General features: G+C 48.0%; 3 protein-coding genes across 8 annotated transcripts in view; all 3 read left to right on the forward strand.

The window, feature by feature from the left end:
• Nucleotides 1-23,959, forward strand: part of LOC6603461 (neogenin) — a 38,933-nt gene extending 14,974 nt beyond the window's left edge. Inside the window, exons 2-10 of one of the 6 annotated variants that reach the window (XM_026985447.1) lie at nt 16,510-17,709; nt 18,685-19,450; nt 19,569-19,851; nt 19,921-20,130; nt 20,196-21,529; nt 21,589-21,842; nt 21,900-22,086; nt 22,773-22,906; nt 22,975-23,959. In XM_026985447.1, the coding sequence (XP_026841248.1) occupies nt 16,510-17,709; nt 18,685-19,450; nt 19,569-19,851; nt 19,921-20,130; nt 20,196-21,529; nt 21,589-21,842; nt 21,900-22,086; nt 22,773-22,906; nt 22,975-23,204 (4,598 nt within the window). In that variant the 3' untranslated portion in view covers nt 23,205-23,959. The remainder of the gene's footprint in view (nt 1-16,509; nt 17,710-18,684; nt 19,451-19,568; nt 19,852-19,920; nt 20,131-20,195; nt 21,530-21,588; nt 21,843-21,899; nt 22,087-22,772; nt 22,907-22,974) is intronic. The other 5 variants (XM_026985448.1, XM_026985449.1, XM_026985450.1 and 2 more) reach the window with 5 other exon arrangements.
• LOC6603460 lies at nt 1,663-2,282 on the forward strand. Its single transcript, XM_002028404.1, has 2 exons — nt 1,663-2,040; nt 2,106-2,282. Exons 1-2 carry the CDS (start codon nt 1,663-1,665, stop codon nt 2,280-2,282), a joined length of 555 nt encoding a protein of 184 aa, XP_002028440.1.
• On the forward strand, nt 22,143-22,721 carry LOC113565073. Its single transcript, XM_026985454.1, has one exon. The coding sequence runs from the start codon at nt 22,240-22,242 to the stop codon at nt 22,645-22,647; it is 408 nt and encodes a 135-aa protein (XP_026841255.1). The 5' UTR covers nt 22,143-22,239; the 3' UTR covers nt 22,648-22,721.
• Nucleotides 23,960-26,664: the final 2,705 nt, after the last annotated feature.

Consider the following 26,664-nt stretch of genomic DNA (forward strand, 5'->3'; position numbering starts at 1 on the left):
AGCGCCGCAGACATTAATTTTCAAAATTCAGCTATTTTTAGGGCGCGCTCTGTCTCTGCTCTTCCGACACCTAGGTCACAGCTGTTGAACTTCCGCCTTGGCTTCCCCGCTAATTTCTGTTTAATTATAACAAAAATACTGGATATACAGAACGCGTAGAACAGAACTTGAGTTGTTTCGAAAGTTTTTCCGACTTTCCCACTCGAATCCTTGACTCTGACTCCAGGGCACATCCCACAGGACTCTCTGGACAGCTGTTCTCTGGGACATCTGTCGGGGTTCTGCGGTGCGCAGGCGGGGGAGTAGTGGTGGGGATGCTATCCGATCTGATCTCCTTATATGCACACAAACGCTAAAGAACTATTCAAAACATGCTCCAGCGATTGTAAAATGGGAAAAAACTCCCCATTCGAGTGGCATTTGAGGGGAACTTCCTGTAGAGGGCGCACGGCATATGCTTTCGATAAATCATAAATTTATATTCTTCAGCTCCAGTTCTTTGACACTACGTCCCTCCGTTCTCCAAAAACGAAACATCAAACGAACATTCGATGGGGAGAGGCATGCGGCATGGGGCGTGGGGCATGGCATAGCAGCCTACTGTGAAATTCATAGATCAATTTGAAAATTTAACAACTGGCCATTAGCACTGTGGAGAACCATTTCTCATTTCCCCATTTCGGAGGGAGGGCCATAAAATATGGAAAATGGAATTAAATCCGTATTTTTACAGTCCGGGGATTACGGTTTGTCAAAGCGCATGGAAAATAAGCAGAGAGGAAAACAACCCCTAGCAGGGGGATGAATGTAGCCTAAAAAGTAAAGAAAAATGCAGTACAGTATTTGATCTGATTTGGGGGCCATTTTTCCTTCCACCGAGCCAATACTGGGAGCTCGAGATCCAGCGCGATGTCCAGAATTAGGTCCATGAGCAGAGGGAGGGGAATAAGAGGGGAAGAATAACCGCAACGGATCGCCTGCGGGGGACTACACTATGTGTGAAGGGCCGAAAACGAGAACGCTTGTGTGTTTGTAATATGTGCATGTAAAAAGAGCGATAGAGAGAGATGCAACACGAGAGCACGACGAGTCAGTTGACTGTCGTTTGTCGTTTGAGGACGCGGGAGGGACGGTCCAAGACGGTGTCGCTTTGCACGAGCTAGAATCCAAGACGAAGTCCAACGGCAGACGGGTCGAGCCGAAGCTTCGACAAGAGCGCGACAGCTCGAGAGAGCGAGAGCGAGAGCGAAAGCGAAAGCGAAGGAAGAAAAGAAAGGCGCGAGATGAGATAAAGACAAGAGAGAACAGCCGCCTGGGCTGCTGCCGTGTGCGAGAATATAAATATACATATGTACATATGTACAAACGCAGTTACATATGCGGATGACCATGTGGTACGTTGGACAATAATAGCGATTTACCATACTGCGCCACCACATTATCAGTATGGCTATAATATGTATATAAATTATTCAGGCCATTGCCTGCGCAACCAAACAATGTGTATAATGCGTTTTTTAGTTATTAATTTAAACGGGTACCTGAATGGTTAGATATCCGATCGAAGGGCGTTTAGTGACAGTTCAACGATCACGATTCGCAACGGGCTAATTCAGGTACCTTGCGATCGGAAGCATTCATTTTAGGAGCAACGCTCTACCCATGAGGTTCCCACTGATATCGGTGCTCCTGGCAGGGGCTCTAATGGCTGCTTTCGGGGACATCAGGACACGCCAAACGAACATTAAATGCGTAACGCGGGATCCATCGTATGCGAAGCCGCTTGTCTGCCGCCTGAACGTGCTGGGACGTGGCATTATCGGAGCCAATGTCCATGTGAAATTGCTCAAACTACCAGTTCGGAAGGTGTCCATCAATTTCAGCATCTTTCAAAAACTCTCCGGCTACCATCCGTTCCTGTTCAACGTCACCGTGGACTTTTGCCACTACATGAAGCACCCGAATCCCCTCAACGTCTTCTACTACTTCTACGGCGCAATGCTGCCCTTCATCAACGTGAACCACACTTGCCCCATCAATGTGAGTGCCACGAATGCACTCTCCATGGGATTTTGTGACTCTCCTTTTGCTCTGGCTTCTTACAGCACGATATTATCCTGAAAGACTTTGTTCTGGATGATCAAATGTTCGCCAAAGTCCCTCTACCCAAGGGCAGCTACATGTTCGAGATCAAAATAATCAGCGAGGGTGTGTGGAGGGGGACCATTTACTCTTACTTGGATATTAATGTGGATGATAATCCCCGTATTAAGTCGGGCTAAGATTTGCTATGAGACTCTCGACTCTCTCTCTCTCTCTCAGCTGGATGTTGCACCCACCCTCCATCTGTTGGGGGTGGAACTGGGATTGAGGGTTGAGGTTTGAGGGTTGCACCTTTCCCTGCTAAAAATAGAATAAAATCTCATTAAGATCAGCAACAAACTCAATAAAATCTTTCGATTTAAGGGGGCGCGAGACCCAGAGGTCAGGGACAACGACACTGACCTCTCATTTCGAATGGGACAGAGATATAGCAGGTCAGGAAACGATTGAGTTCTAGAAATATTAGTGGCACTCGAGTGGATTCTGAAAGGTGCAATCGATTAAGCGGTATTTGAGTATCATTTGAAATGTATCTTGAAAATGTGACACCCTGAGGTTTGCCCAGATATCCTTGGCTGGGAGAGACACCAGTAGGCGGCAGAAGAAACTTAAGGATGCAGATACCCGTCGGTCGTTTGACTCGAATTAATCGCAGTTCCTTCGATACGTAATGCGCAAAAACTTTGAACAAAAGATACGAAATGTAATTCTTTATGCCACATTCGCACACTCGCACACAAACCAGAAACCAAATGGATAAAATTCGTTGCAAGGGGGTGAAAACTCTGCTGTTTTTCTTTGCTTTTCCAACTGCAAATCGGTTTTTCCTACCCCCCGCTCGGACAGCCTCCCTGGGCTGACAGAACTGATGCGTAATAACACTGTCCAACAAAAGGTACGAGATCCAGCAATGGAGAGTGTAAAGCAGCGTTGGGCAGGCGTTCTGTGTGCCGAGTTGTGCCCACGACATGTTTGTTGTTTGTGGACAGTTCTTGGGCATTCGAGACATTTATTAGATTAAAGTGAATAAATGCGGAAAAAATATGTTTGTTTCCCACAAAACATCGATGTATCTATCGAAAAGGACTATCGAAAGAGGATTCTAGTCAGTGGAGGAGGATGCCTCTGATGCGTGTGAGGCTGCACAGTGTACATTTCTTGTCCTCCCTCTGGCATGCCTGGGGGGTAAGGGGTGGTGGGTGGGTGGGTGCCTGGCTACATTTACAATTTCATAATGCAAAAGTTGCGCAGAGCAACAAGCCGGCAACCGTTGTCGTAGCCAGGATGCCAAAGGACAAAGCAAAGGCAACGCCGGCAGCGGAAAAGCGACCAACTTAGCCCCAGCTTAGAGACTTTTCCCCGTCGGTCGGGAAAGTGAGGGAGGGTGGGCGTGGGAGACACTGTTAAGGAGCCCCAGCATGTGGCCAAAGTCATTTGCCAGAACAAGTGAAAAATGCCGCTCAGAAACCAATGAACTTTGTGCGGGGTGGGCCCGGGGTCGGGGTCGGGGCGGGAGCGAGGCGGAAGCGACAGGGCGGCCATTTTGTTAGACAACTGTGTCGGCCATTTTGCAAATAAGACGGGACGGGTGGGGATGGGAGGGGAGGGGAGGGGACTGCCACATCATGTGTCAAATTAAAGCCCCAACGAAATGATGTATGGCGAGGCAGCGGTAAATTTCCCAGGTGACCACGCCCCGTAAACCCCATTTGATTGCCGCAATTAAATGCGGGGGCTACGGATTTCCAGTAGCGGTTGCGGCACCACACCCAGGATTCCGAATTCCCTATTGAGCTGTGCCTTCGTCGTGGCGGTCATGCAAACAACTCGTTTGTATTCGCTTAAATTCAAATCGTCTTTGGGGCTTATGCTCGTACTCAGCAATCAACTCTTTTACGGCCCCGACTTGTTGCCGTAGAACCCACCAACCATACGGCTGTACCTTCAGGTGCAACAAAGATACAAATCGATGCATATAGACACTCTCTTGAGTACCCTCCTCTGCTGGTTGTAATGCCTCCTCGGAACCGCCTTCGATATCTGGAAAGTGGTATATCTTTAAAGCTTTCTGTTGAAATCTGCAGAGACTCTGATCTTACGGTGTCTATTCCGCCTGGAATCAAGTCCAGCGCCATTATGGTGGCTATCTGTTCGTCCTTCTACGAAGGTGATAACCTTCTTGGGCTGGATCTCTTGCTGGAAGGCTGGAAGGATGGAGATATTGAAAGAAGCCTTCAAAGAACCCACAAAGAAGTTCTTCGTGTTCTTCAAATATAGGGTACAGAGGGGCGTCTTCATAGTTATCAGATCAGACATATAGATGTCTAAGAACTATAGATTGATGCAAATCCAAGGCTGACTGACTGCAAACCGTCTTTGATGTGTTCTCAAAGAGCAGTCTTTCAGCCTAGGCAGGCTTCACTGTACAGCGCCTGCCTCCAGACAAGTTAATGACCGATAGCCTGTCCGACTGCCTGGCGACACTCTGACCGGACAGTCGTCGTCGTTTCTGTGTCTGTGTCTGTATCTGTGTGTCTTTGTAGCTTTAATTAAAACATCACGTAGGAACACACACACCGCACACCGTACACTCGCGTGCTGCTTCGCTCGTGAGGCATTGGGCGGCAAACTATGTAAAGGGTCTAAAGGGTCTATATCTAGTCTCTGGTAAGCCGCTTAAGTTGCCCCTTCCACACTTACGTTTAGGCTTTCCTTTGCCTTTGCCTTTGCCTGCCCCTTCCGAATCGTGTGTCGCGTAATTATGCTAAAGCCCTGCCCCGCCCCACCCCCGCCCTGCCTGCCCCGACAATCTTATCGCTGAGAGATCAGAGAGCCGCTCCGAAGGCCTGCAAATTGATTTATAATTTCGATTTCCATTGGCAGCTGCTCTTTGACACAGTTTTGATACAGTTATCATCAGCGGCTATCGTCGTCGCTTCGGGGTGGCGGCAGCAGGTACAGCTTTTGTACCGCCCCAAAATGTTGCATATCTATGTGTGTGTGTGGTACCCACATCATATCTTATCGGGCCTGTAATCGAATACTCTTTATCGATTTCCATGTAACAAAATGAATGTTGAGCTAGTGGGGGGGCATTGGGCATGGGGGAAGTGGGCGGGAGGCCTGTTAACATTAAAGGAATTGAGGTTATGTTATGCACAAATTGAGGTTATGCATGTGTACATATGTACATATGTATGTATGTATGTGTTTGTGGACACTCGAGTACCCTGCATGAACCCTGCACTCGTTCCTTTTGGACACTCTTCGAAACAAGCTCCTTTAACCTTCTTTTTGGATTATTAGAAATCAGTTTTCTGCCAGCAAAAGTGCAAGGGGCAGAGGAAGGGGCAGAGGCAGTGGCAGTGGCAGAGGCGGCAGAGGGATGCCCAGGCCACATTCTCTCTATGTTTCTATGGACAAAAAGTCCTTCAGTAATTAGGGATTATTTGCACTTATCGCTCGCATGTTTTGAGTAAAAATAAGTGTAAACTTAGGGAAAAAAAATAATAATAAATAAAAAAAATAAGAGAAATATAAAGATCTAAATTTATATTTCTCTTATTTTGTATTTATTTATTTTCATGCTACAAGTTTACACTTTTGTTTATTACGCCAGGCATTAACTTCAATCTAAAAATATCATTTAATATTTTTAGAAAAGCTTATACTTATAATTGTTTTTACAAAATTTTTATTTTATTACTTATTAAAATTTTAATTATTTATTCTACTATTTTTAATTATTTATTCTACTATTTTGATTTATTTTCTTTTTTTGAGTATATTTTATTTTGTAACTTTAAAGTAAAACGAGGGGGAACGTTGTGAGTTGCTGCGGACACCGCAACTCTACAGTTATACCCGATACTAAGTCAGTATGGCTCTCCTCCGGCAGACGCCGCTAATATTAAACGACACGACAAAGAGTGCGTGCGAGAGAGACAGAAAATCAGTCTGAGCGTGACGTCACGCGCTGCGTAGCCACTGCAAATTGATTTGTTTCCTTTGGCTATAAAAATGATCTGATCTGATCCAGATTCAGCAATCTGATAGATATGGTCGTTATCTATGATTCTGCGTTTTTAGTTTTCTCAAATCTGCAATATTGTGGATGCAACAGATTTTCGTCCTTTGTGTGGGCGGAAGGGGGTGGGGCGAAATTTTGAGATAAACGTTTTATAGTGAGATCTAACAGAAGTGCGGATACCAAATTTGGTTACTCTAGCTTTAATAGTCTCTGAGATTTGTGAATATCCCCAGATTTGCATCCTTTGCGGGGGCGGAAGGGGGTGTGGCGAAATTTTGAAACAAACTCGTCTCGGTCCGATATATTAGGAGTGTGGATACCAAATTTGGTTGCTCTAGCTTTTATAGTCTCTGAGATCTAGGCGCTAATGTTTTACTCTAAGCAAAGCCGCCTATGCTACCTGTGTGTTAGAGAGAGACAGGGCGAGAAAAAATGAAATTGTTTTCTTGATGCTGGCTATAATAGTAATACGATCCAATTCAGATTCTGCAGTCTAAAAGATATGGTCATTCTCTACGATTCTGCGTTTTTTGTTTTCTCGTATCTTTAAAAATGTGGATGCCACAGATTTTCGTCCTTTGTGGGGGCGGAAGTGGGCGGGGCAAAGTTTTGAAATATTTTTGTAGCAGTGACATATCACAGAAGTCTGGATCCAAAACATCGTTGCTCTAGCTCTTATAGTCTTTGAGCACTAGGCGCTGAAGGGGACGGACAGACGGACAGACGGACGGACGGACAGACGGACAGACGGACGGACGGACAGACAGACAGGGCTCAATCGACTCGGCTATTGATGCTGATCAAGAATGTATATACTTTATGGGGTCGTAAACGATTCCTTCTGGACGTTACACACATCCACTTTTACCACAAATCTAATATACCCCAATACTCATTTTGAGTATCGGGTAAAATTAATTGATTGATTCGTTGTGCTCAAAACTATTGAACTGCCACGAATCCACTCGTGGGAGTGATACTGCGGACTCATTAAGGGTTTTTTTTTTAACTTTTGAATTGAAATCTAGAAAATGTAGTCCCAATTTCGCAGTATTTACTTATCCCCCGTTTACGTTTCCTTTACTTGCAGGTAAATCTTCGATCCATCCCGAAGGTTAAGACCTAATCGTTGATTGATTATTTCTGATTTTCTCCAACGGCAATGGCAACGGCAACGCTTGGGTAATCTGCGAGTCGAGTTAACTGGAGCCTTTCTTGTATTTTCCAAGCAATTTTCCATTTAATCTGCACTCGAACAGCAGCTGCCACATCCTCCTCATCGGTGGCAGGCACGAACTCATTGAAAGCGACGCGTCATAAACTGGCGAAGGCTTAAAGGCTCTCTGTTCAATGGCTTTTCCAGGGAAAAAGTACGAGACAAAAGCCAAGACTCGAAGGCGGGGAAACTGGGAAAGGGGGGAGCGGAGCTGCTCAATAAGCTGCTGCACATTGATTGAAATCGAAGACGAAGCCCGACAAAAGAGTGAACCAGAATGACATAACTGCAATTGCACGATGATGAATAGCGATGGTAATGGAGAGGATGATACATACCCCCCCTCCCCTATATACATATATACACGGAATGGGCAACAGTTGCGGCAGTTGCAGAGAAATGCTGGGACCCAGGGCCCTAAGCCAAGGAACGGCAGCAACAAATTGAATAAAAGATGAAGTTTGTCGAGGCAAGAGGCAAGGGGCAGCTGCATTCCTGCTAGACCCCCTCTTCGCTTCCTCTGGGAGACTGGCAGATGACTGCGTGGCTTGATAAAACTTTAATTATGTTGAGGAGCACGCGTATCCATGGCCTCTAAGGAGCTCACTTCTAAGCCACTCACTCTCCTGCGGCAAAGGATTTGGCTCCGGCTCTGGCTCTGGCTCTGGCTCCTTGAGATGTTGTTTGCCCAAAAACTCGAGCGTTTATTACATGGCTTAAGCATTATTAATGCCGGAGGCAGTTTAAAAGGCTGCAAATTTGCAGACTGTAGAGCGGCTACCTTGCAACGTCTGCGGCACCACCAGAGATTCGCCATCTCGCTCAATTTGTATGCAGAGCAGAGCAGAGTCTTTGTTCCCGCCACAGGCCTTGGGGCATCTTCTGGCAGGCAACAACACGGAATGATTTATTCTCTTACACATCCCACATCTACTCTATGACACTTTGCGGCCTCAACACGCAAACTATTCTCGAGCAAAAAAAGCAGGGAAGGAAAGAAAAGAAATCTCTCTCTCTGTTCTGCATAATAAAATTTGATTATCGGATTGTTGTAGACAGCTTTATGCTGCAGACACGATGCTGGTACACGATCTAGGGTATCCGCCTGTAATTTGAGCACTTCATTGTGAGGACAATGCCAGGACAGGACATCAGGAGTAGTGTCTGCTTTTTGCGCCAAAAGAAACTCCAAGAAAAGGAACCTTTTGTTTGCGTATCTTTGGCGGAACGGAAGGAGTTCTGTCCTGGGATTGAGAGGCAGAACCCATAAATTAACAGCAGAACCGCAATGCCTCAATGGCAAAACAAAGGGGGGAAGACAGACACAGAAGGTGGAAGGTGGAAGGTGGAAGGGCAGGCAAGTGGAGTCTCCCTTGCGGGTTTTTGGGGGCAGGGCAGGGCCCTTACCAAGTAGGACACAAATCCTCGCCCATGGCCATTAGGTGTTCGATGGCCGCTTGTAATTAGCATAATTGAAATGTGTACGGGGTGGGGCATGCGGCGGGGGCACTAAAGTCATCAAAGTGGATTGCCTTTTGGGCGTGGCCAATCGAAATGCGAGGAAAAAACAGAATCGGAATCAGAATCAAAGCTCATGCCAGCCCCCAAGTCCATCCCCTGCCTCAATGTCCATTGATGTTTTCACTTGAATGCGACAATTTCCATGAAAATGGCAGACAGGCTGGCAGGCGGGCAGGCAAAGGGAGGCGCTATATATATCCTGCACGGAGTGGGTCGCAGCCACTTCCTGGAAGCTGTGGGTGGAGAGGCAAGTGCTCCTGGCGCTGCCACCTAATGGCCGGGCAGACGTTTATAATTATATTTGTGCAGGCTGTATACTCTCCTATCTGTGTGGCTGTGTGTGTGTCTGTGTGTGGGGGGATTGGCGAGATTGCGGCTTAGACTTCATCCTGGTGCTTTTTGAATTTAAATCCGTATTGCTCTCAGTGTCACGGCCCCATCCTGTGGCCCGTCTGCCGCCCCGCCACTCCACATAAAAGGTTTTCACGCCCAAGAGGGGCATTTTCCTCTGCTCTCTCTCACTGTCTGGCCATTTTGCGGCTTCGTTAGTGGCTAAAGAAAAAGAAAAAGTGTCGCATAAGGTGTTAATCAAGGCAACGAAAGTGACAATCGATCGACGCCACGAGGGGGCGCGGGGGGTTTGGGGGGACAGCGCCAAAAGTGCCGGAATGGAGCGGTGCGGACCGGAGCTCATTGAGTGGCAGGTAAAAGGTGTTTTCTTGAATCCAATTTGGTGGCAGAGCATTTTATCATTCATCGTTAAAATCGTTCAATTGAATAAAGGCTAGGGTATGGCCATGGGAGAAGGATTTAGAGCTTCTCTATATCCCCCGTCGGAGGTCGTAGGTCGTAAGTCACTCGGCAATTAAATATTCATACGATTTTCGCTTCCTTCTTTTTCTGCTGCGTTTCCCCCCACAAATCCTTCTGATGGGGCGGGGGGTGGCAGAAGCAGAGGGGTGCTGAGCACGCACAAGGCTGGCGGCAGTTTGAGGAGTGCGGGGGAGTGCGCCCGAATGGGGCAAAGGGAAAAGAGGTCACGCTGGAGTCGTTTTCGATGCAGTTTCCGTTTCGCGTTGCAAAATTTTTATTTATTTTTCTTTTCTCTTTGCATACATTTGCGTTTTTATACCCGATACTCAAAATGAGTATTGGGGTATATTAGATTTGTGGTAAAAGTGGATGTGTGTAACGTCCAGAAGGAATCGTTTCCGACCCCATAAAGTATATATATTCTTGATCAGCATCAATAGCCGAGTCGATTGAGCCATGTCTGTCTGTCCGTCTGTCCGTCTGTCCGTCCGTCCGTCTGTCCGTCTGTCCGTCTGTCCGTCCCCTTCAGCGCCTAATGCTCAAAGACTATAAGAGCTAGAGCAACGATGTTTTGGATCCAGACTTCTGTGATATGTCACTGCTCCAAAAATATTTCAAAACATTGCCCCGCCCACTTCCGCCCCCACAAAGGGCGAAAATCTGTGGCATCCACAATTTCGACGATACGAGAAAACTAAAAACGCAGAATCGTAGAAGATGACTATATCTTCTAGAGTGCAAAATCTGAACCAGATCGTATAATTATTACAGCCAGAATCACGAAAACAATTTCACTCTTTCTCGCTCTGTCTCACTCTAACACACAGGTTTCATGGTCGGTTTTGCCAATTGCAAAATATGAGTTCAAGGATCTCAGAACCTATAAAAGCCAGAGCAACCAAATTTGGTATCCACACTCCTGTGATATCGGACCTTGACCGTTTCCTGTCCAAATTTCGCCACACCCCCTTCCGCCCCCGCAAAGGACGAAAATCTGAGGCAACCACAAATCTCAGAGACTATTAAGGCTAGAGTAACCAAATTTGGTACACACACTCCTTTAAGATGTCACTATAAAACGTATATCTCAGAATTTCGCCCCACCCCCATCCGCCCCCACAAAGGACGAAAATCTGTTGCATCCACAATATTGCAGATTTGAGAAAACTAAAAACGCAGAATCATAGATAATAACCATATCTATCAGGTTGCTGAATCTGGATCAGATCAGATCATTTTCATAGCCAAAAGGAGCAAATCAATTTGCACTGGCTACGCAGCGCCCGACGTCACGCTCAGACTGATTTTCTGTCTCTCTCGCACGCACTCTTTGTCGTGTCGTTTAATATTAGCGCCGTCTGCCGGAGGAGAGCCATACTGACTTAGTATCGGGTATAACCGTAGAGTTGCGGTGTCCGCAGCAACTCACAACGTTCCCCCTCGTTTCCTCTTATTTTGTGGCCAGGGGGTGGGAGGGTCCAGCCAAACGGAAAATCAACATTGGCAAGCCAATCGATGGCGAGGGGGAGGGGGCCCACAGCCAGGCTGTGGCTGTGGCTGCTGCTCCTCCGGGGCTCCTCCAACGCCGCAATGTGGCGTGAGCGTGCGATGCAACATTTCGATAGTGGAGCGGTGGCAAGAGTCTCTTGGCCCGAATGCAAATGCAAATGCAGCCGAGCTGCTGCAAAGTCTTTAGATATTTCTATGGCGATTTTCGCTGAAAAATACATACCCTGGAATCATGAATGGTAATGAGGGGAGGTCTTAGACGGTGAAGCATTATCCACACAATAATGATACCAAGTTTGCTCTGGGAATGCTCTAGAAATCAAACAAATAGTTACGGCCATGGATAGGTTCTTTTTTAAAGATTTTTCTCGAATTTTTCATGGATTAAATTTGCTCTGAAAGTCAATGCCGTTACTATTATTTGTGCCATGACTGTTATAGGGGAGCAAACAGTGCAAGCAGTGCAGGCAGTGCAGGGTGTATCCTGGTCTAGATAGCTCTCCTTCTCTCTCTCTCTCTCTCGCTGCTTAACCCTTAGTCTGGCGGCTGTGCATAAATTTGGCCAGGCGATAAGCAGTCGGAGAGGAGGCTCCTCTGGCCTGGCCGCTTGCCCAGTTTAACCTTAAAAGGTGCCACCATTAGCTGCCTCTAATGGCCTGCTACCCCCCCCCTGCTACGCCCCTCCACCGATCGTGGCCCAATGATATGCGAAATTTCTGTTGCTTTTCCTCTCATTTAAGATATTTTCTGGCTGGCTGGTTTCATTGGAAAAGTGGAAATTTCTGCCTAATTGTGCGCGTCTTTTGCGTGCCGCTGCAGCCTCCCCAGTCTTTTAGGGAGTTTTCTCTGGCTTTTTTGGCCATATGGTAATTTGATTGGCTTTCCCGGCATCGCAAATGTGAGTGCAATTAGCTCTTTGACTGGGATATTATGCCATGGAGAGGTGGGGAGGGGAGAGCAGACCAAGTTGATCCAGTTTTGAAAAGCATTTTCCATCCATCCAGCGGCCATAATCTACGAGATGTGCCATGTTTACAATGTCTCTGTGTTTTTTCTTGTGAACTGCTAATTTTTTATCGACTCCGTGTTGCATGTGGCAGCGAGAGAGACAACATTTGCATAGTAGACAACAAACTGTCGTCACTGGTGGGCCCCCCTACCACCCCCCGCTCCTCCTCCTGCCCGGACGCACAGAGAAAAATCGTAAAATATGCAAATTCATTGGAATATCATAAATATTCATGTATCTTGTATCTTGTATCTGCTACTCTCTTTTCTTGTCTCCAGCTTCCTTTCTCGTTGCATCGAAGCCGCCCACCGTTTTTTTTGTTGGTTTTTTGTTTTTTCGTTTTTGAATTTGTTAATCTTTTGTAAATGGATGTTGCGTGACTCGACTCGACCCAAAGACCGGCTGTAGGTCCGTTGTTGCAACAATTAAACTCAATTAAGGCATTTCTCTCGTTGCGTTGCGTCTTTCTTCCATTTAAAAGTTGGAATTTCTACGAAAGCGAACGCACAAATCTGACTAAATTATAATTGTTTAATTTGATTCAATGAACGGCAATTGAGGCCCAAAAAGCCACAGAACAATTTCAGAATTTACGAAACTTAATTCATAGTCAATTCATTAAATTTTCGCTCTTAATTAAGCTTTTTTCGCCCTTCAAATGTTATATTTTTCGTGCATTTATATTTATTTTATTCTTAAATTTTTATTTGCCTGCGAGTGGTTTTTTTTTTTAAGAAATGGTTGGATGGGGGGATGGAATGGTGGGTGCACAGACGTGCATAATGCAAATATTGCAAAAAGGGTTTTGTACTTTTTTTGTTCTGACTCTTTTTGCCGCAGGAAACAAAGGAAACGAAGGCGAACGACAGTTTGGCAAACAAAAAATCAGGGGGGATGGGGGTTCCCAGTGGTAGTATTTACCAGCAGACGGCTAGGGAATGTTCTTACCTGCTGACGGGGCATATTAGATCCGTGCAACAGCCAGAAGAAAGCCCTATATTCGAGATATAGAGATCAAGAGTCGAGATTCCAGGTTACTGCTGTTTTCAGAGCTTTTCCATCGTGATTTTCAAAAGAAAATTAGTTTTATCCGATAAATTAATTCATTTTCTATAAGATTGGATGATTTTTAAAATCTTGAGTTTATTGCATTATTTTTTTGAATTTTTTGAAAGAAAAATGTTATAGAATTTGTTGTACAAAAGTGTTGGCACACCTCACATTGAATTTATTTCAATTAAAGAGTATTATATTGTCCATCAGCTTGCAGAATTGGGATGGCCAGAAGGAGCCCTCTTCCCACTTCCAGTAACGGCCTGATGGTGCTTCGTTGTTGGAAGGAGAGCAACATAGAGAGAGAGAGAGAGGACTAACACTACGGGTCGTTTTTAAATGATTAAAGGCTTAAAAATGTTCTTTAAAAATTATTTAAAAATAGTAAATGATCCAAAGATAAAATAAAGATATTTTTCAGTATTATTTGAGTTCTTTCCATAGCTGAGAAACCACTCCAATAATGGTTCAAAGACCACAAAAAGGATGGCTGAAAGGACAGCCATAATTGGGGGCTGCTTTCATGAGGCCAAAAGCAAATTAAATTTCCACAACAATAACCACTTGAATGCGAATCCTTTGTGTATAATTTTATGAATTATTGGTTTTATTTATTGGAGTCAATCGGATATCAGTGCGTGGTGGTCGCCATTTCACATTTTCATAATTAAAACCATCCGATAGATAGCCAGAGAAGAAAGAGAGGAAGAGAGAAGTAAAATCAATTGACACAATTTTTCGTATTTGGGAGCACAGATAACCTCATTGTATGCCCAACTTTCCCCTCTCTCCCCCCTGGTTCTTTCCCTTTTGGACTTTCGAAATTGGATCTATCTCTAGGCACCCCCTCCCCCCCTGCTGTATCTCCCTCCCACCGGCAGATGCCAAAGAAGTGCACAATAAAAATCAATTCGAGCAATAAAGTTTTTAATTGGATCCAGCTCCCTGCTGGCTCTCTGCTCTCCGCCCGAGGCCGGGCCATAAAACTCGAAATTGTTGCAAGAGATGTCTCCATTTGATTTAGAGCCAACTGCCAGCCTTAATAGCCAGAAATTCCTCTTTCTGGAATAATTATGGAATATGCTAACAAAAAAAAAAGAATAACCAACCCCGAAACAAACCCAAAAAAAGTGAAGCTGCAAATGCGGGCTGTCGCTGGAATTGAAATGTATCCGTAATAATGCAGGTACCTCTCCCTCCCTCCCTCCCTCTCTCTCTTTTATCTCTCTTCGACAATCTGTCGAAATCCAGCTGCAAATTGAAGTAGAACATCCTTTGAGAAGAGAAAGTTCCAAAAGAAAGTAGCGCGTCATGCACACGACATGCACAATATTCTATTTTTCAGTAAGTACGCAAGGACATTTATGTAGGGATATTCGGATCAATTGGTGGCCTTTTCTTGCCCTAACACTCCCTAAAACCCGACTCTAAAAAGAGTGGAAAATGTTTGTAAAAATACAATTTCATCAAGTGGAATGCACGCCCACCTCCAGGGGAGGCGAGGGGGTCCGAAAAAAGAGTTCTTTGCGTTCGGCTCCATCGGAGCACAGGAGCCGAAAGCAATAACCATAAAAGCCACACGTCTCGGGGCTCAAATGTTCGAAATACTACACATGCACTGAGAGAAAACGGGGGGTACCATATTTAAAATCACATTTCCAAAGGGGAAGCCATTACGGCAGTTGTTTTCCATCCAGAACTGGACGGGGGAGACCACTTCAATCATTCACTCCCTCACTCACTCGCAGCAGGGCCTAATAGACTCCCGGCTGGACAGGAGCGGAGTGCATATAAGCCCGAACCCTGGCCCCTGGCGAGTGCACACGATTCGCATAACTTTGGGTAAATGCCCGAGTGCGGGAATGGAAAACAAAGCGAATAAATTGCAGGCATACTTCTCCGCTCTCCACTCTCCACTCTACGGGTATGTGGCCTCATCCTTCCGAGTTCACGTGCGGTCAATATGCGGAAAATGCGCTCGGGAATGGGAATAGGAGGCGGCTCCTTCCCTCCGCAAAAGGATGCAGGTGCCGGAGACTGACTGCTGCCCAAAAGGATAGCTAAGCCAGGATATAAACCGAATTGAATTGAAATGAGAATGCGTAATTCATGATTCAGGCCCAAATCGTATGCACAGCTGGATAAATCTTGTAAATTAAGTCATCAACATTCTGGCTGCCTCTTCGAATGTCTGGTCTGGTTGGCGACTGGCGATTCGATGCCTAATTAAGGCTGCTCAAATATACACATATACTCCTGTACATACATATATAAAGATTGAGATAGGGAGCTGCAGCAGAGATGACAGGAATGAAGTGCTGGAAATGAGTATCAGATGAAGAAGAAACGAATAATGGAAGTAAAGACCGAGGAAAACCCCCAACCTGGAGTCAAGTTTGAGGAATTGGACCATCTCTAATGATTTAAACACAAATCTCTCATATCTGGATGTTCTTTTATAGAACAAACACGCGTCGTATCGATTCTAAACGGCAGATCGATCTCTGCGGTGGTTCTTTACTCTTTTGCTCACTCTCTTTCGGGTCTCATTTTACGCTCAGCACTACTGAGAGAGCTTTGAGGCCTTGTTTGATGGGAGACATAGAAGAGAGACGGTTTTCTGTTGTGCTGAGCAAAATAAGAACCCAAACGAGAGCGCCTTGCGAGAGCGGACCACCAACGAAGGGCGATAGCTTTTTACTTGTGGAATACAAACACTTGTTTAGTTTTTAATAATCTTCTGGCGTTTTTTTCGAGAATTCTCTTTCAAGCTAGCTTTCTTCTTTTATGGCTAAAAGTGTCGGCACTGCGAAGCGACTTGAAACCACCTCTCTTGGCCTCGCTGGGCTTCTTCTTTGTGAGCCAACAGTGAAGCATGTTAGCAGCTTATTCACCGGCAGGCTCAGGCGGCCTCCCTTGCGTCGCCCCTTTTACCTTGTCCCACCCCATCATCCACCACCACCCACGAGCCGAGTCGGGGCCAAAGTGGAAATGCAAATATTTGCATGCCCTCGTGGCATCCCCCGTCCATCCAGCCATCCATCCATCCAGTTGGCTTTTGCTGCACAGCATCAATTATTGAGGCGTGTTTACAAGTTGACAGATTGCAGGATGCCTGCCCTGCCCTGCCCTGCCTCAAGTGGCGGCCCCAGAGGCGTGTCCCCAGCCCAGACCCCCGACCCGACCCGTGTTCGCCCCCCTTTTACTTTCCTGATGAGCCAACCCCCCATTAATGTGTCTTTGTTGTTGTTGCAGCCCTCTCGTTCACCCTGGAGCCCCAGGATGCTGTTGTGCCCGAGGGCCACTCGGTCCTGCTGCAGTGCTCCGGCAGTGCGCCTGCCCGTGGCAAGGGCAAGGCCACGCCCACGCCTGCGACCGTGCGATGGCGGGGACCCGACGGCCAGGACCTGGGCATCGTGGGGGACACCTTCCGCTCGCAGCTGAAGAACGGATCGCTGTACATCAGTTCGGTGGAGGAGAACCGCGGCCTGACCGGCGCCTACCAGTGCCTCCTCACGGCCGAGGGGGTGGGCAGCGTGCTGAGCCGGCCGGCGCTGGTGGCGATTGCCCGCCAGCCGGACCTCAACCAGGACTTCATCGAGACGTACCTGCTGCCGGGACAGACGGCCTACTTCCGGTGCATGGTGGGCGAGGCCAGCTGGCAGGAGGGCGTGCGGCACTCGGTGCAGTGGTTCCGGGACGACATGCCCCTGCCCCTGGACAAGCTGCGGATGGTGGTGCTGCCCAACGGCGCCCTGGAGATCGACGAGGTGGTTGCCTCCGATCGCGGCGCCTACCAGTGCAACGTCACCTCGGGCAGCGTCTCCCGCCTGAGCAGCAAGACCAATCTGAACATCAAGAAGGCGGCGAGCGAGCAGCCGGGCGGCGAGCATGCGGTGGCCCCCTCCTTCCTGGTGGGGCCGTCGCCCAAGACCGTCCGCGAGGGGGACACCGTCACCCTGGACTGTGTGGCCAACGGGGTGCCCAAGCCGCAGATCAAGTGGCTGCGCAACGGCGAGGAGCTCGACCTGAACGACCTCGACTCGCGCTTCTCCATCATCGGCACGGGCTCGCTGCAGATCTCCAGTGCCGAGGACATCGACTCGGGCAACTACCAGTGCCGGGCCAGCAACACCGTCGACTCCCTGGACGCCCAGGCCACGGTGCAGGTCCAGGTGCCGCCCAAGTTCATCCAGGCGCCGCGCGACAAGACCGCCCACGAGAAGGAGGAGCTGGAGCTCGAGTGCGCCATCCGGGGCAAGCCCAAGCCCCTCATCAGGTGGCTGAAGAACGGCGACCTTGTCACCCCCAACGACTACATGCAGCTGGTGGCCGACCACAACCTGCGCATCCTCGGACTGCTCCACTCCGATGCCGGGATGTTCCAGTGCGTCGGCACCAATGCCGCTGGCAGTGTCCAGGCAGCGGCCCGGCTACGCGTCGTCCCACCAGGAGGTAAGTGGCTCTATGAGATAGCCCCCCATCCCTCCTATCCCCCCTATCCGCCTATGTATATGTAGTCTCCCAGCCCGGTGTCCAGTATTTGTCCAGCTGTCGATTCGGCCTGTAAAATGACTCTACGAAATTGAACGCCTAGCTCCACGTACCTCCAGACCTTTCAATTTGTACAAACATTGTCCTTTCATTGTCCTCCTGCTTTTGTAAATTGATTTCATGTGTGTCTGTGTGTTGTGTATTTGTATTTGTATTTGTATATTTTTGTGTAGAATTTTGTGCTAAAATATAGATATTTCTTTTGCGATTCATTGATGGAGGAGAGAACCCAGAGGACTGAACGGATAAGTCTACCAAACGAGCTTGAACACCATCCGTATAGCCATTTCTACAAAAAAAAAACCATTTATCGATATCGATTAACGATTTTCGTTGAAACAATTTCTTAAACCTGTAACTTTTTCTTTTTTGAGATACATTTCGTGTGATTCCTCAAGCATCCACAAAAGAATATTAAAATACATAAATCAAAAATATTTGCCACCTTTAAGGAGGCTCCTACTCATGTCTCTCGGACTCCGTGGAGCATCTAAAAAGCTCTTAGGACGAGTCGTGCTATATTCTAGGGCCCTTCCCAATTGTTTTGTAATTAAGGCCACAGATTTTTGGTCGGCAAAGAAAGCCTAACAGCCTTCACGGAATCGATACTTTCCCAGGCCAAACAATCGATTATTATCGATGATGCCGATACCAGCCGTTACTGGTGAGCTCTCCCCATCGGATCGAAAATGAGAATCGTCGGAAGCAATTAATAATAAAGAAATGTGATATAAAATGAATTTTGTCAATATAATTTATTAACTTTTGTTTTGTTTTATTTGTTCTTCTTTGTTTCCGTTTCCTTTTCGACACTTTTCCTTGGCTTATCATTTCCTCGACGCGACATCCATCCATTCCCGAATCCCGTCCCAAAAGTGAAAATCAAACAACGCAAACCCCAAGGCCAGTCCACCAAGTCCCTGCAGACCTCCGACAGTCCAGTGAAACGACGACGACCGTACAGCTCGGGGGAGCAGCAGCCGCTGCGCACCAAATCGGGGGCCAGCCTGCGCTCGACCGAGGACGAGGACGAGGACGGGGACGACGACAGTGCCCAGGACAGTGGGCCGACCACGCGGCTCCTGTACTCCAAGACCCTGCTGGACAGCCTGCAGCACTCGGGGAAGGCCTCACGGCCCGAGCAGCCGCTCAACGATCGCAACTTTGAGCGGAACGAGGCCAGCGCCCTGCGGCGGGAGAGCAACGGCCACAATGACAACGACCAAGACGACGACGATGACGACGAGTACGACGATGACGAGACGAAGGAGGCACTGATCGCTGCCTACAAGCACGGCGATGATCCCCAGAAAATACTGGCCTCCTGGCAGAGCAACAAGCACAAGAAATCCCAGCCACAGCAGCAGCAGAAGCTGCAACTGCCATTGCCCCCATCCTTCAATTTTGCGTCCCCCTCAGATTCAAGCGAGCAGGAAGCCAACGCCAATGCCGCCGCCGGCAGTGGAGTGCCACTGAAGAGTCTGGGCAGCGGACTCCTGGCCCGTCTGCCCAGCCAGCCCCGCGACCTGGCCGCCCAGATAGTCAAGCCGCGGTTCGTCACCCTCAGCTGGGCGGAGCCGCTGCAGAATGCCGGGGAAGTGGTCTACTACACGGTCTACTACAAGATGAACAACAGCGAGAGGTGGGTATCTGATTGCTTCCTGCTTTTGACAGACCTTCAGTCCAGTCCTTCTGCCTGTCTGGCTGGCATCCTTTTGTCGAAATTAAAACTCTTTTCCGTTTGCCATTCGATGCCTTAGGGAGCAGAAAATGGTGACCAAATCGCACGACGACCTGCAGGTGAACATCCAATCGCTGCTGCCGGGCAGGACGTACCAGTTCCGTGTGGTGGCCAGCACGAACTTCGGCAGCGGCGAGTCCTCTGCCCCGCTGGAGGTCAGCACCCAGCCGGAGGTGAACATAGCGGGACCACCGCGGGCCTTCGAGGGCCATGCGCGCAGTCACAGCGAGATCTATGTGCGCTGGGAGGAGCCGGCAGTGACCAACGGAGAGATACTCAAGTACCGCGTCTACTACTCGGAGGTGGGACACGCACCCGATGCCATAGCCGCCGAAGACCACATGCTAATCGAACCTTTGAACCCGTTTCAGAACGAAAGCGGAGCTGATTTGTACCACGATAGCACCGCCATGGAGGCACTGCTCACCGAGCTGCGTGCCTACACGGACTACGTGATCAGTGTGGTGCCCTTCAATCGGAATGGCATGGGCGATCCCTCGGCCGAGATCAAGGTGAAGACGTACTCCGCAACGCCGTCGGAGCCGCCCAACAATGTCACCCTGGAGGTGACCAGTTCCAGCGTGAGTATACTCTTTGGGAGTCTCTTCAGCCTTTTAACCTTTGTGTCCTTCCCGTTGCCGGGCAGTCCATTACCGTTCACTGGGAGCCACCCGCCGAGGAGGATCGCAATGGCCAGATAACAGGCTACAAGATCCGGTATCGCAAGTTCAAGGACGCACCGCAGGTGAAGAGCACGCCGGCCAACATACGCTACTTCGAGCTGAGCGGACTGGACCGCAGTGCCGAGTACCAGGTGAAGATTGCGGCCATGACGGTGAATGGATCCGGGCCGTTCACGGAGTGGTATCGCGTCAATACGCTGGAGAACGATCTGGACGAGACGCAGGTGCCGGGCAAACCGATCTGGATCAATATACAGCCGGGAGCGGAGAACATCGGCCTGCACTGGGGTCCGCCGCAGCAGCCGGAGATCAAGATACGCAACTACGTGCTGGGCTGGGGCCGAGGCATACCCGACGAGAACACCATCGAGCTGAAGGAGACCGAGCGCTACCACGTGCTCAAGAACCTCGAGTCGAACACGGAGTATGTGGTTTCGCTGAGGGCGCGCAATGTGAAGGGCGATGGCCCGCCGATCTACGACAACATCAAGACCCGCGACGAGGAGCCCATCGACGTGCCGGTGCCGCTGGAGGTGCCCGTGGGCCTGAGGGCCATCACCATGTCAAGCTCCTCGATCGTTGTCTACTGGATCGACACGATGCTGAACAAGAACCAGCACGTGACCGACAACCGCCACTACACGGTCAGCTACGGCATCACGGGATCCAGTCGCTATCGCTACCACAACACCACCGATCTCAACTGCATGATCAACGACCTGCGGCCGAACACCCAGTACGAGTTCGCCGTCAAGGTGGTGAAAGGGCGCCGCGAGTCCGCCTGGTCCATGTCGGTGCTGAACAGCACCTACCAAAATGTGCCAGTGACGCCGCCGCGGGAGGTAACTGTGCGCCTGGACGAGGAGAATCCCCCCACGGTGATCATCCAGTGGATGCCGCCGAAGCACACGGTGGGCCAGATCACCGGCTACAACATCTACTACACGACGGACACCACGAAGCGGGACCGGGACTGGTCCATTGAGGCCTTCGCCGGCGAGGAGACCATGCTGATGCTGTCCAACCTGAAGCCCTACACCACCTACTACTTCAAGGTGCAGGCGCGCACCACCAAGCAGCAGGGCAACAACAATGCCCCCTTCTCCGCTCTGGTGTCCTACACGACCACGGCTGCGGTGATCATGCAGGAGGCGGACACCATTGCCAAGGGCATCGACAACGAGCAGCTGCTGTACATCATCGGAGCCACGGTTGTGGTGCTGCTGGTTGTCCTCATTGCCATTCTATTCCTCTGCCGCAGCAAGCCCCAATCCTCCCCGGAGCATACGAAAAAGAGGTAAAGTCCTAAGAGCCACGAACCCTGTCCCACTTTTTGACCTGTTTTTCGATTTGCAGCTATCAAAAGAACAACGTGGGAGTGCCAAAGCCCCCAGATCTATGGATCCATCACGACCAGATGGAGCTGAAGAACATTGACAAGGGTCTGCACACGGTCACGCCCGTCTGCAGCGATGGGGCCTCGAGTAGTGGGGCCCTGACCCTGCCCCGCTCGGTGGTCCACAGCGAGTACGAGGTGGAGACGCCTGGCGGAGTGCCTGGGCATGTGACCAACTCGCTGGACAAGCGCTCCTACGTGCCCGGCTATATGAGTGAGTAGCAGACCATTGTGTTCTTTGTCCGGCTCATCAATCGCCATTCCCCGCCAGCAGCCACTTCGATGAACTCTACGATGGAGCGCCCGCAGTATCCGAGGACCCAGTACAGCCACCAGAACCGCTCGCACATGACCATGGAGACGGGCCTCTCGCAGCAGAGCCTCTCGCAGCCGAACCAGAACAGCTCGCTGGCCCAAACGCCCGAGCACCCGTACGGGGGCTACGATGCCAGCTTCTGGTTAGTTCCCCCCAAAAATCTAGTCAAGCACTCGATTCAATTTAGTTCAGAGCAATTCAGAAGCACCACAAAATTCTCATCTAAATTCGAAACAGTTGTTGTGTCTCCGGTCTTGCGAGCTTGGAGATATATAGTTATAGTTGAAGCAGAGGCATGGGCACAAGATCGCGATGGGGACGTATTGATTCCCGTGTGACGGTCAATTTGGTGCGAGAGCCGTCCATGAAGATGATCAAGCTCAATCGGCAGACATTGGAGCGTCGCGTGGACCACCAGCTGATGCTGATGTCGTCGCCGGTGCCGTTTGTTAACTTCATGAACAAGTTCCGCCTGGACGAGATTCTGATCAACCACCAGGCCAGAGGGGTGTTCAGCATGCGCGACTCGGCCACCGTTACCGAACTGGCCAGCTACACGTGGAGCATTATGTCCGCCAGCGACCGTCTGCCGTACACTCGTCTGGCCATGAAAGCCAGGGAGATTCAGAACGCGCGCAAGCTTTACTTCCAGGGCAACAGCGTTAGTCGAGTAATCGCCAGAAGGGCCCTGGCCCACAACTAGGGCCATAATTCGTTCGAATCATATGAATTTGTTAGCAATATAAAGCACAAACAAAACAAAACCTTTGGCCTTAACTTGATCTAATTGTTTGTCTTTGCTCTCTCCTCCTTGTTGAACTGTTACAGCAATGCCGGCAATGGAGCCGCTGGCAATGGCTGTGTGTCCACCATCGAGAGTGCCAAGCGCGGGCATCCGCTCAAGAGTTTCAGCGTTCCAGGGCCACCGCCCACTGGGGGAGCCACGCCCATTAACAAGCACAGTGAGTATCTGGACCATATAGGCGATCTTGTGGCGCCACTGACGCTCGTACGACTTTGTTTCTTTCAGCTCCTGCCGTAACAATACGTCCACAGAACCAGTCGCCCTACAAGAAGCCATCGTTCTCGGCCGCCACGCCCAATCGCTTGCAGGGCGGCGGGTCGGTGGCACACTCGACCGACGAGATCCAGAGACTGGCACCGAGCACATCCACCGAGGAGCTCAACCAGGAGATGGCCAATCTGGAGGGTCTCATGAAGGATCTGAGCGCCATCACGGCCAACGAGTTCGAGTGTTAACAGTGAAGCGGCACCTGCCCCGCCCCCACCCCCCTACCACCCACTACAAGTATTAGTCGCGAAAACAATTTATGTTACTTGTTTTTTAGTTTCTGTTGGGCACCAATCGAGTTGGATTGAGCACCGGACAGGTCTGCATTTAGTCTTAGTTAACCATGTGGGATATAAATGAATGAACGATCGAACGACGAGAACTGTAAATACGAACGACGCCGCCATATACATATTTAAGCCTAGATACACACATCCATAAATATAAATAGCATCTTAGTATAGTTAGTTAACGATTAAGCAACAAAAAAACCGTGTAAAAACATACAGCCAGTGCAGAAGTGCGTTCATTGTGTGCAGGATTGACTGAACTGGCTACCACATGACTTTTCATATTTATCACACTGCAGCACCTTCATTTCATACGCATGCAGATCCGCTTTAGTCTCTAAGTCTACATATTGTATTCATATGGTACATATGCATTTACATCTACGTCTAAGCTAAATTTCGTACTATTTATGCCCCTAGGAACGTAACTTTTATACTAATCTATGTATTACTACACCCAAAAAAAACAATCAAAACATTCGGTATCAATTTTTATCTTAAAGTGTCTTCTGTATTTTATCCTTATCTTCAACTTATTCTTCAAGTTGGAAACGTGCCATTTAAACATTTGTCGCATACCCCATACCACACGCCACACACGCAACACACAACTACTTAAGCTATGAAGTCGAGATCCAGATTCTAGACTGTAAGCCAGCCGGCCAGCAAAGCATTTACGATTTAAACTTTAGATATGTACAACAAACTGTCTATTTTACTGCAGAAACTCTTTCAGGAGATTTTGATATGCTCAAAATGCGTATTGCCTAAAGAGTTATGTGCGTGTTTTTATTTATTGTTCACTAAACTGTATCCAACATTGCCATGCACACAACAATCTCATTGAACATTGAACTCGGCAAACTCGACAGCAAGAGAATACATACGAGTATATATAAAACAAAACCAAAACTATTACAACTAAATAACATGCACAAGGAGAACATTTTAAAATTGTGAATTTTGTAATCAAAAGTGAAATTGATAAATATATGAGAAAATTGTGGAAAATAAACTGATCTTTGGTTCTTTTTTTGTGTTGAAGGCGAACTTAACAAGGACCCGGGAACAGGGTATTATAGAAATGAGCAAATTGTGGAAAATAAACTGATCTTTGGTTCTTTTTTTGTGTCGAAGGAGAGCTTATCAAGGTCCCGGAAACAGGGTATTATAGAGATGGACATCAGCCATTGTAACGACGTTCAGTACTTAGCCGATCTATCCCTTTTGCCCCCCGTATGTCTTTTGGCTGTCCAATAATCAAAATACAGTCGAACTTCCATATAGCGACTCTCAAGGGGAGTTCGTTATACGGAAAATTCCTAATATAGAATTAATGTTTGCAGAATATAGCATTGCTGTGTTCTGGAAATAGATTCGTTATACTGTACTCGGTTTTTCTGTACGCTATGTCTAGGCCATACAGCTTTCTCAATAAAATCGGGATTTTGATTGAATTCACCATCTGGGCTGCGGCATGCCCACTCGGTTGGCCATGCCGTGGTCGATGGGCCAGCGAAGGCCCTGGAATGGAAGAAGCTTTCGGGAGCTGGCGGACAGTCCATCAACGGGTCCAGGTGGCTTAGGATTTTGCCTGTGATGTGGCCCTATTTAGCCGAGATATAGTGTCAAAATGTGTTAACCTCACGATTCCCATTAGACTCACTAGAAATTTTATACCTTTCCTTCCACTGTGTATTTCGAATTATTCCTTATATATTATATCCAACACTAATTCTCCTCCTCTCTTGTAAGATGCCTCTTGTAAGATGCAGTCATTGCATATCAACGTACAAATAAAATAACGAGGGGGAACGTTGTGAGTTGCTGCGGACACCGCAACTCTACAGTTATACCCGATACTAAGACAGTATGGCTCTCCTCCGGCAGACGGCGCTAATATTAAACGACACGACAAAGAGTGCGTGCGAGAGAGACAGAAAATCAGTCTGAGCGTGACGTCGGGCGCTGCGTAGCCACTGCAAATTGATTTGTTCCTTTTGGCTATGAAAATGATCTGATCTGATCCAGATTCAGCAATCTGATAGATATGGTCATTATCTATGATTCTGCGTTTTTAGTTTTCACAAATCTGCAATATTGTGGATGCAACAGATTTTCGTCCTTTGTGGCGGCGGAAGGGGGTGGGGCGAAATTTTGAGATATACGTTTTATAGTGAGATCTAACAGGAGTGCGGATTCTAAATTTGGTTACTCTAGCCTTAATAGTCTCTGAGATTTGTGAATATCCCCAGATTTGCATCCTTTGCGGGGGCGGAAGGGGGTGTGTCGAAATTTTGAAATAAACTCGTCTCGGTCCGATATATTAGGAGTGTGGATACCAAATTTGGTTGCTCTAGCTTTTATAGTCTCTGAGATCTAGGCGCTAATGTTTTACTCTAAGCAAAGCCGAATTTGCTACGTGTGTGTTAGAGAGAGACAGGGCGAGAAAAAATGAAATTGTTTTCTTGATGCTGGCTATAATAATAATACGATCCAATTCAGATTCTGCAGTCTAAAAGATATGGTCATTCTTTACGATTCTGCGTTTTTGGTTTTCTCGTATCTTTAAAATTGTGGATGCCACAGATTTACGCCCTTTGTGGGGGCGGAAGTGGGCGGGGCAAAGTTTTGAAATATTTTTGTAGCAGTGACATTTCACAGAAGTCTGGATCGAAAACATCGTTGCTCTAGCTCTTATAGTCTTTGAGCATTAGGCGCTGAAGGGGACGGACAGACGGACAGACGGACGGACGGACAGACAGACACGGCTCAATCGACTCGGCTATTGATGCTGATCAAGAATATATATACTTTATGGGGTCGGAAACGATTCCTTCTGGACTTTACACACATCCACTTTTACCACAAATCTAATATACCCCAATACTCATTTTGAGTATCGGGTATAATAAATTCAAAGCTACCTTCATGTATTTTTCTACAGCACAAGAGTATGCAATATCAAGCGAGCAAACTCATCGTTGAACTCCAAGTTATCTAGTAGGATGTCGTGCTATGGATGATTCTTATGCTAACTCATATCGTAGGGACAGGCATGATTCAAGTTGGATCTAGTCATTATAGCATTGATGGCAAGTCCCTCCAAAGACAGATTCTAGTTGACGCTGTACGGACATAAATAGATACCTGTCATTATATGGACGTACCGCAACCATTTAAATTGAACCAAGAACCGATTACACATTAGGGCTAATGAAGCTATAGTTCAGTGAGTTTGAAATCAATGCGAATAACAAATATTGAGGTGATTACGAGTGCCTAATGACTATGGGTAGTGTTAGAAAAAGCTTAACTAAAATTTAAATATCTATTAAATTTCCATTAAACATCACAA

Source organism: Drosophila persimilis, unplaced genomic scaffold (genome assembly GCF_003286085.1).
Source record: "Drosophila persimilis strain 14011-0111.01,24,50 unplaced genomic scaffold, DperRS2 tig00000002-arrow-pilon, whole genome shotgun sequence".
Lineage (NCBI taxonomy): Eukaryota > Metazoa > Arthropoda > Insecta > Diptera > Drosophilidae > Drosophila > Drosophila persimilis.

Bases quoted from the DNA above. Each gene is read 5' to 3' on its own strand.
- LOC6603460 (XM_002028404.1), top strand. From the start codon at position 1,663: ATGAGGTTCCCACTGATATCGGTGCTCCTGGCAGGGGCTCTAATGGCT. The intron at 2,041-2,105 runs GTGAGTGCCACG...GGCTTCTTACAG, and splicing joins ACCACACTTGCCCCATCAAT to CACGATATTATCCTGAAAGA.
- LOC113565073 (XM_026985454.1), top strand. From the start codon at position 22,240: ATGGGCACAAGATCGCGATGGGGACGTATTGATTCCCGTGTGACGGTC.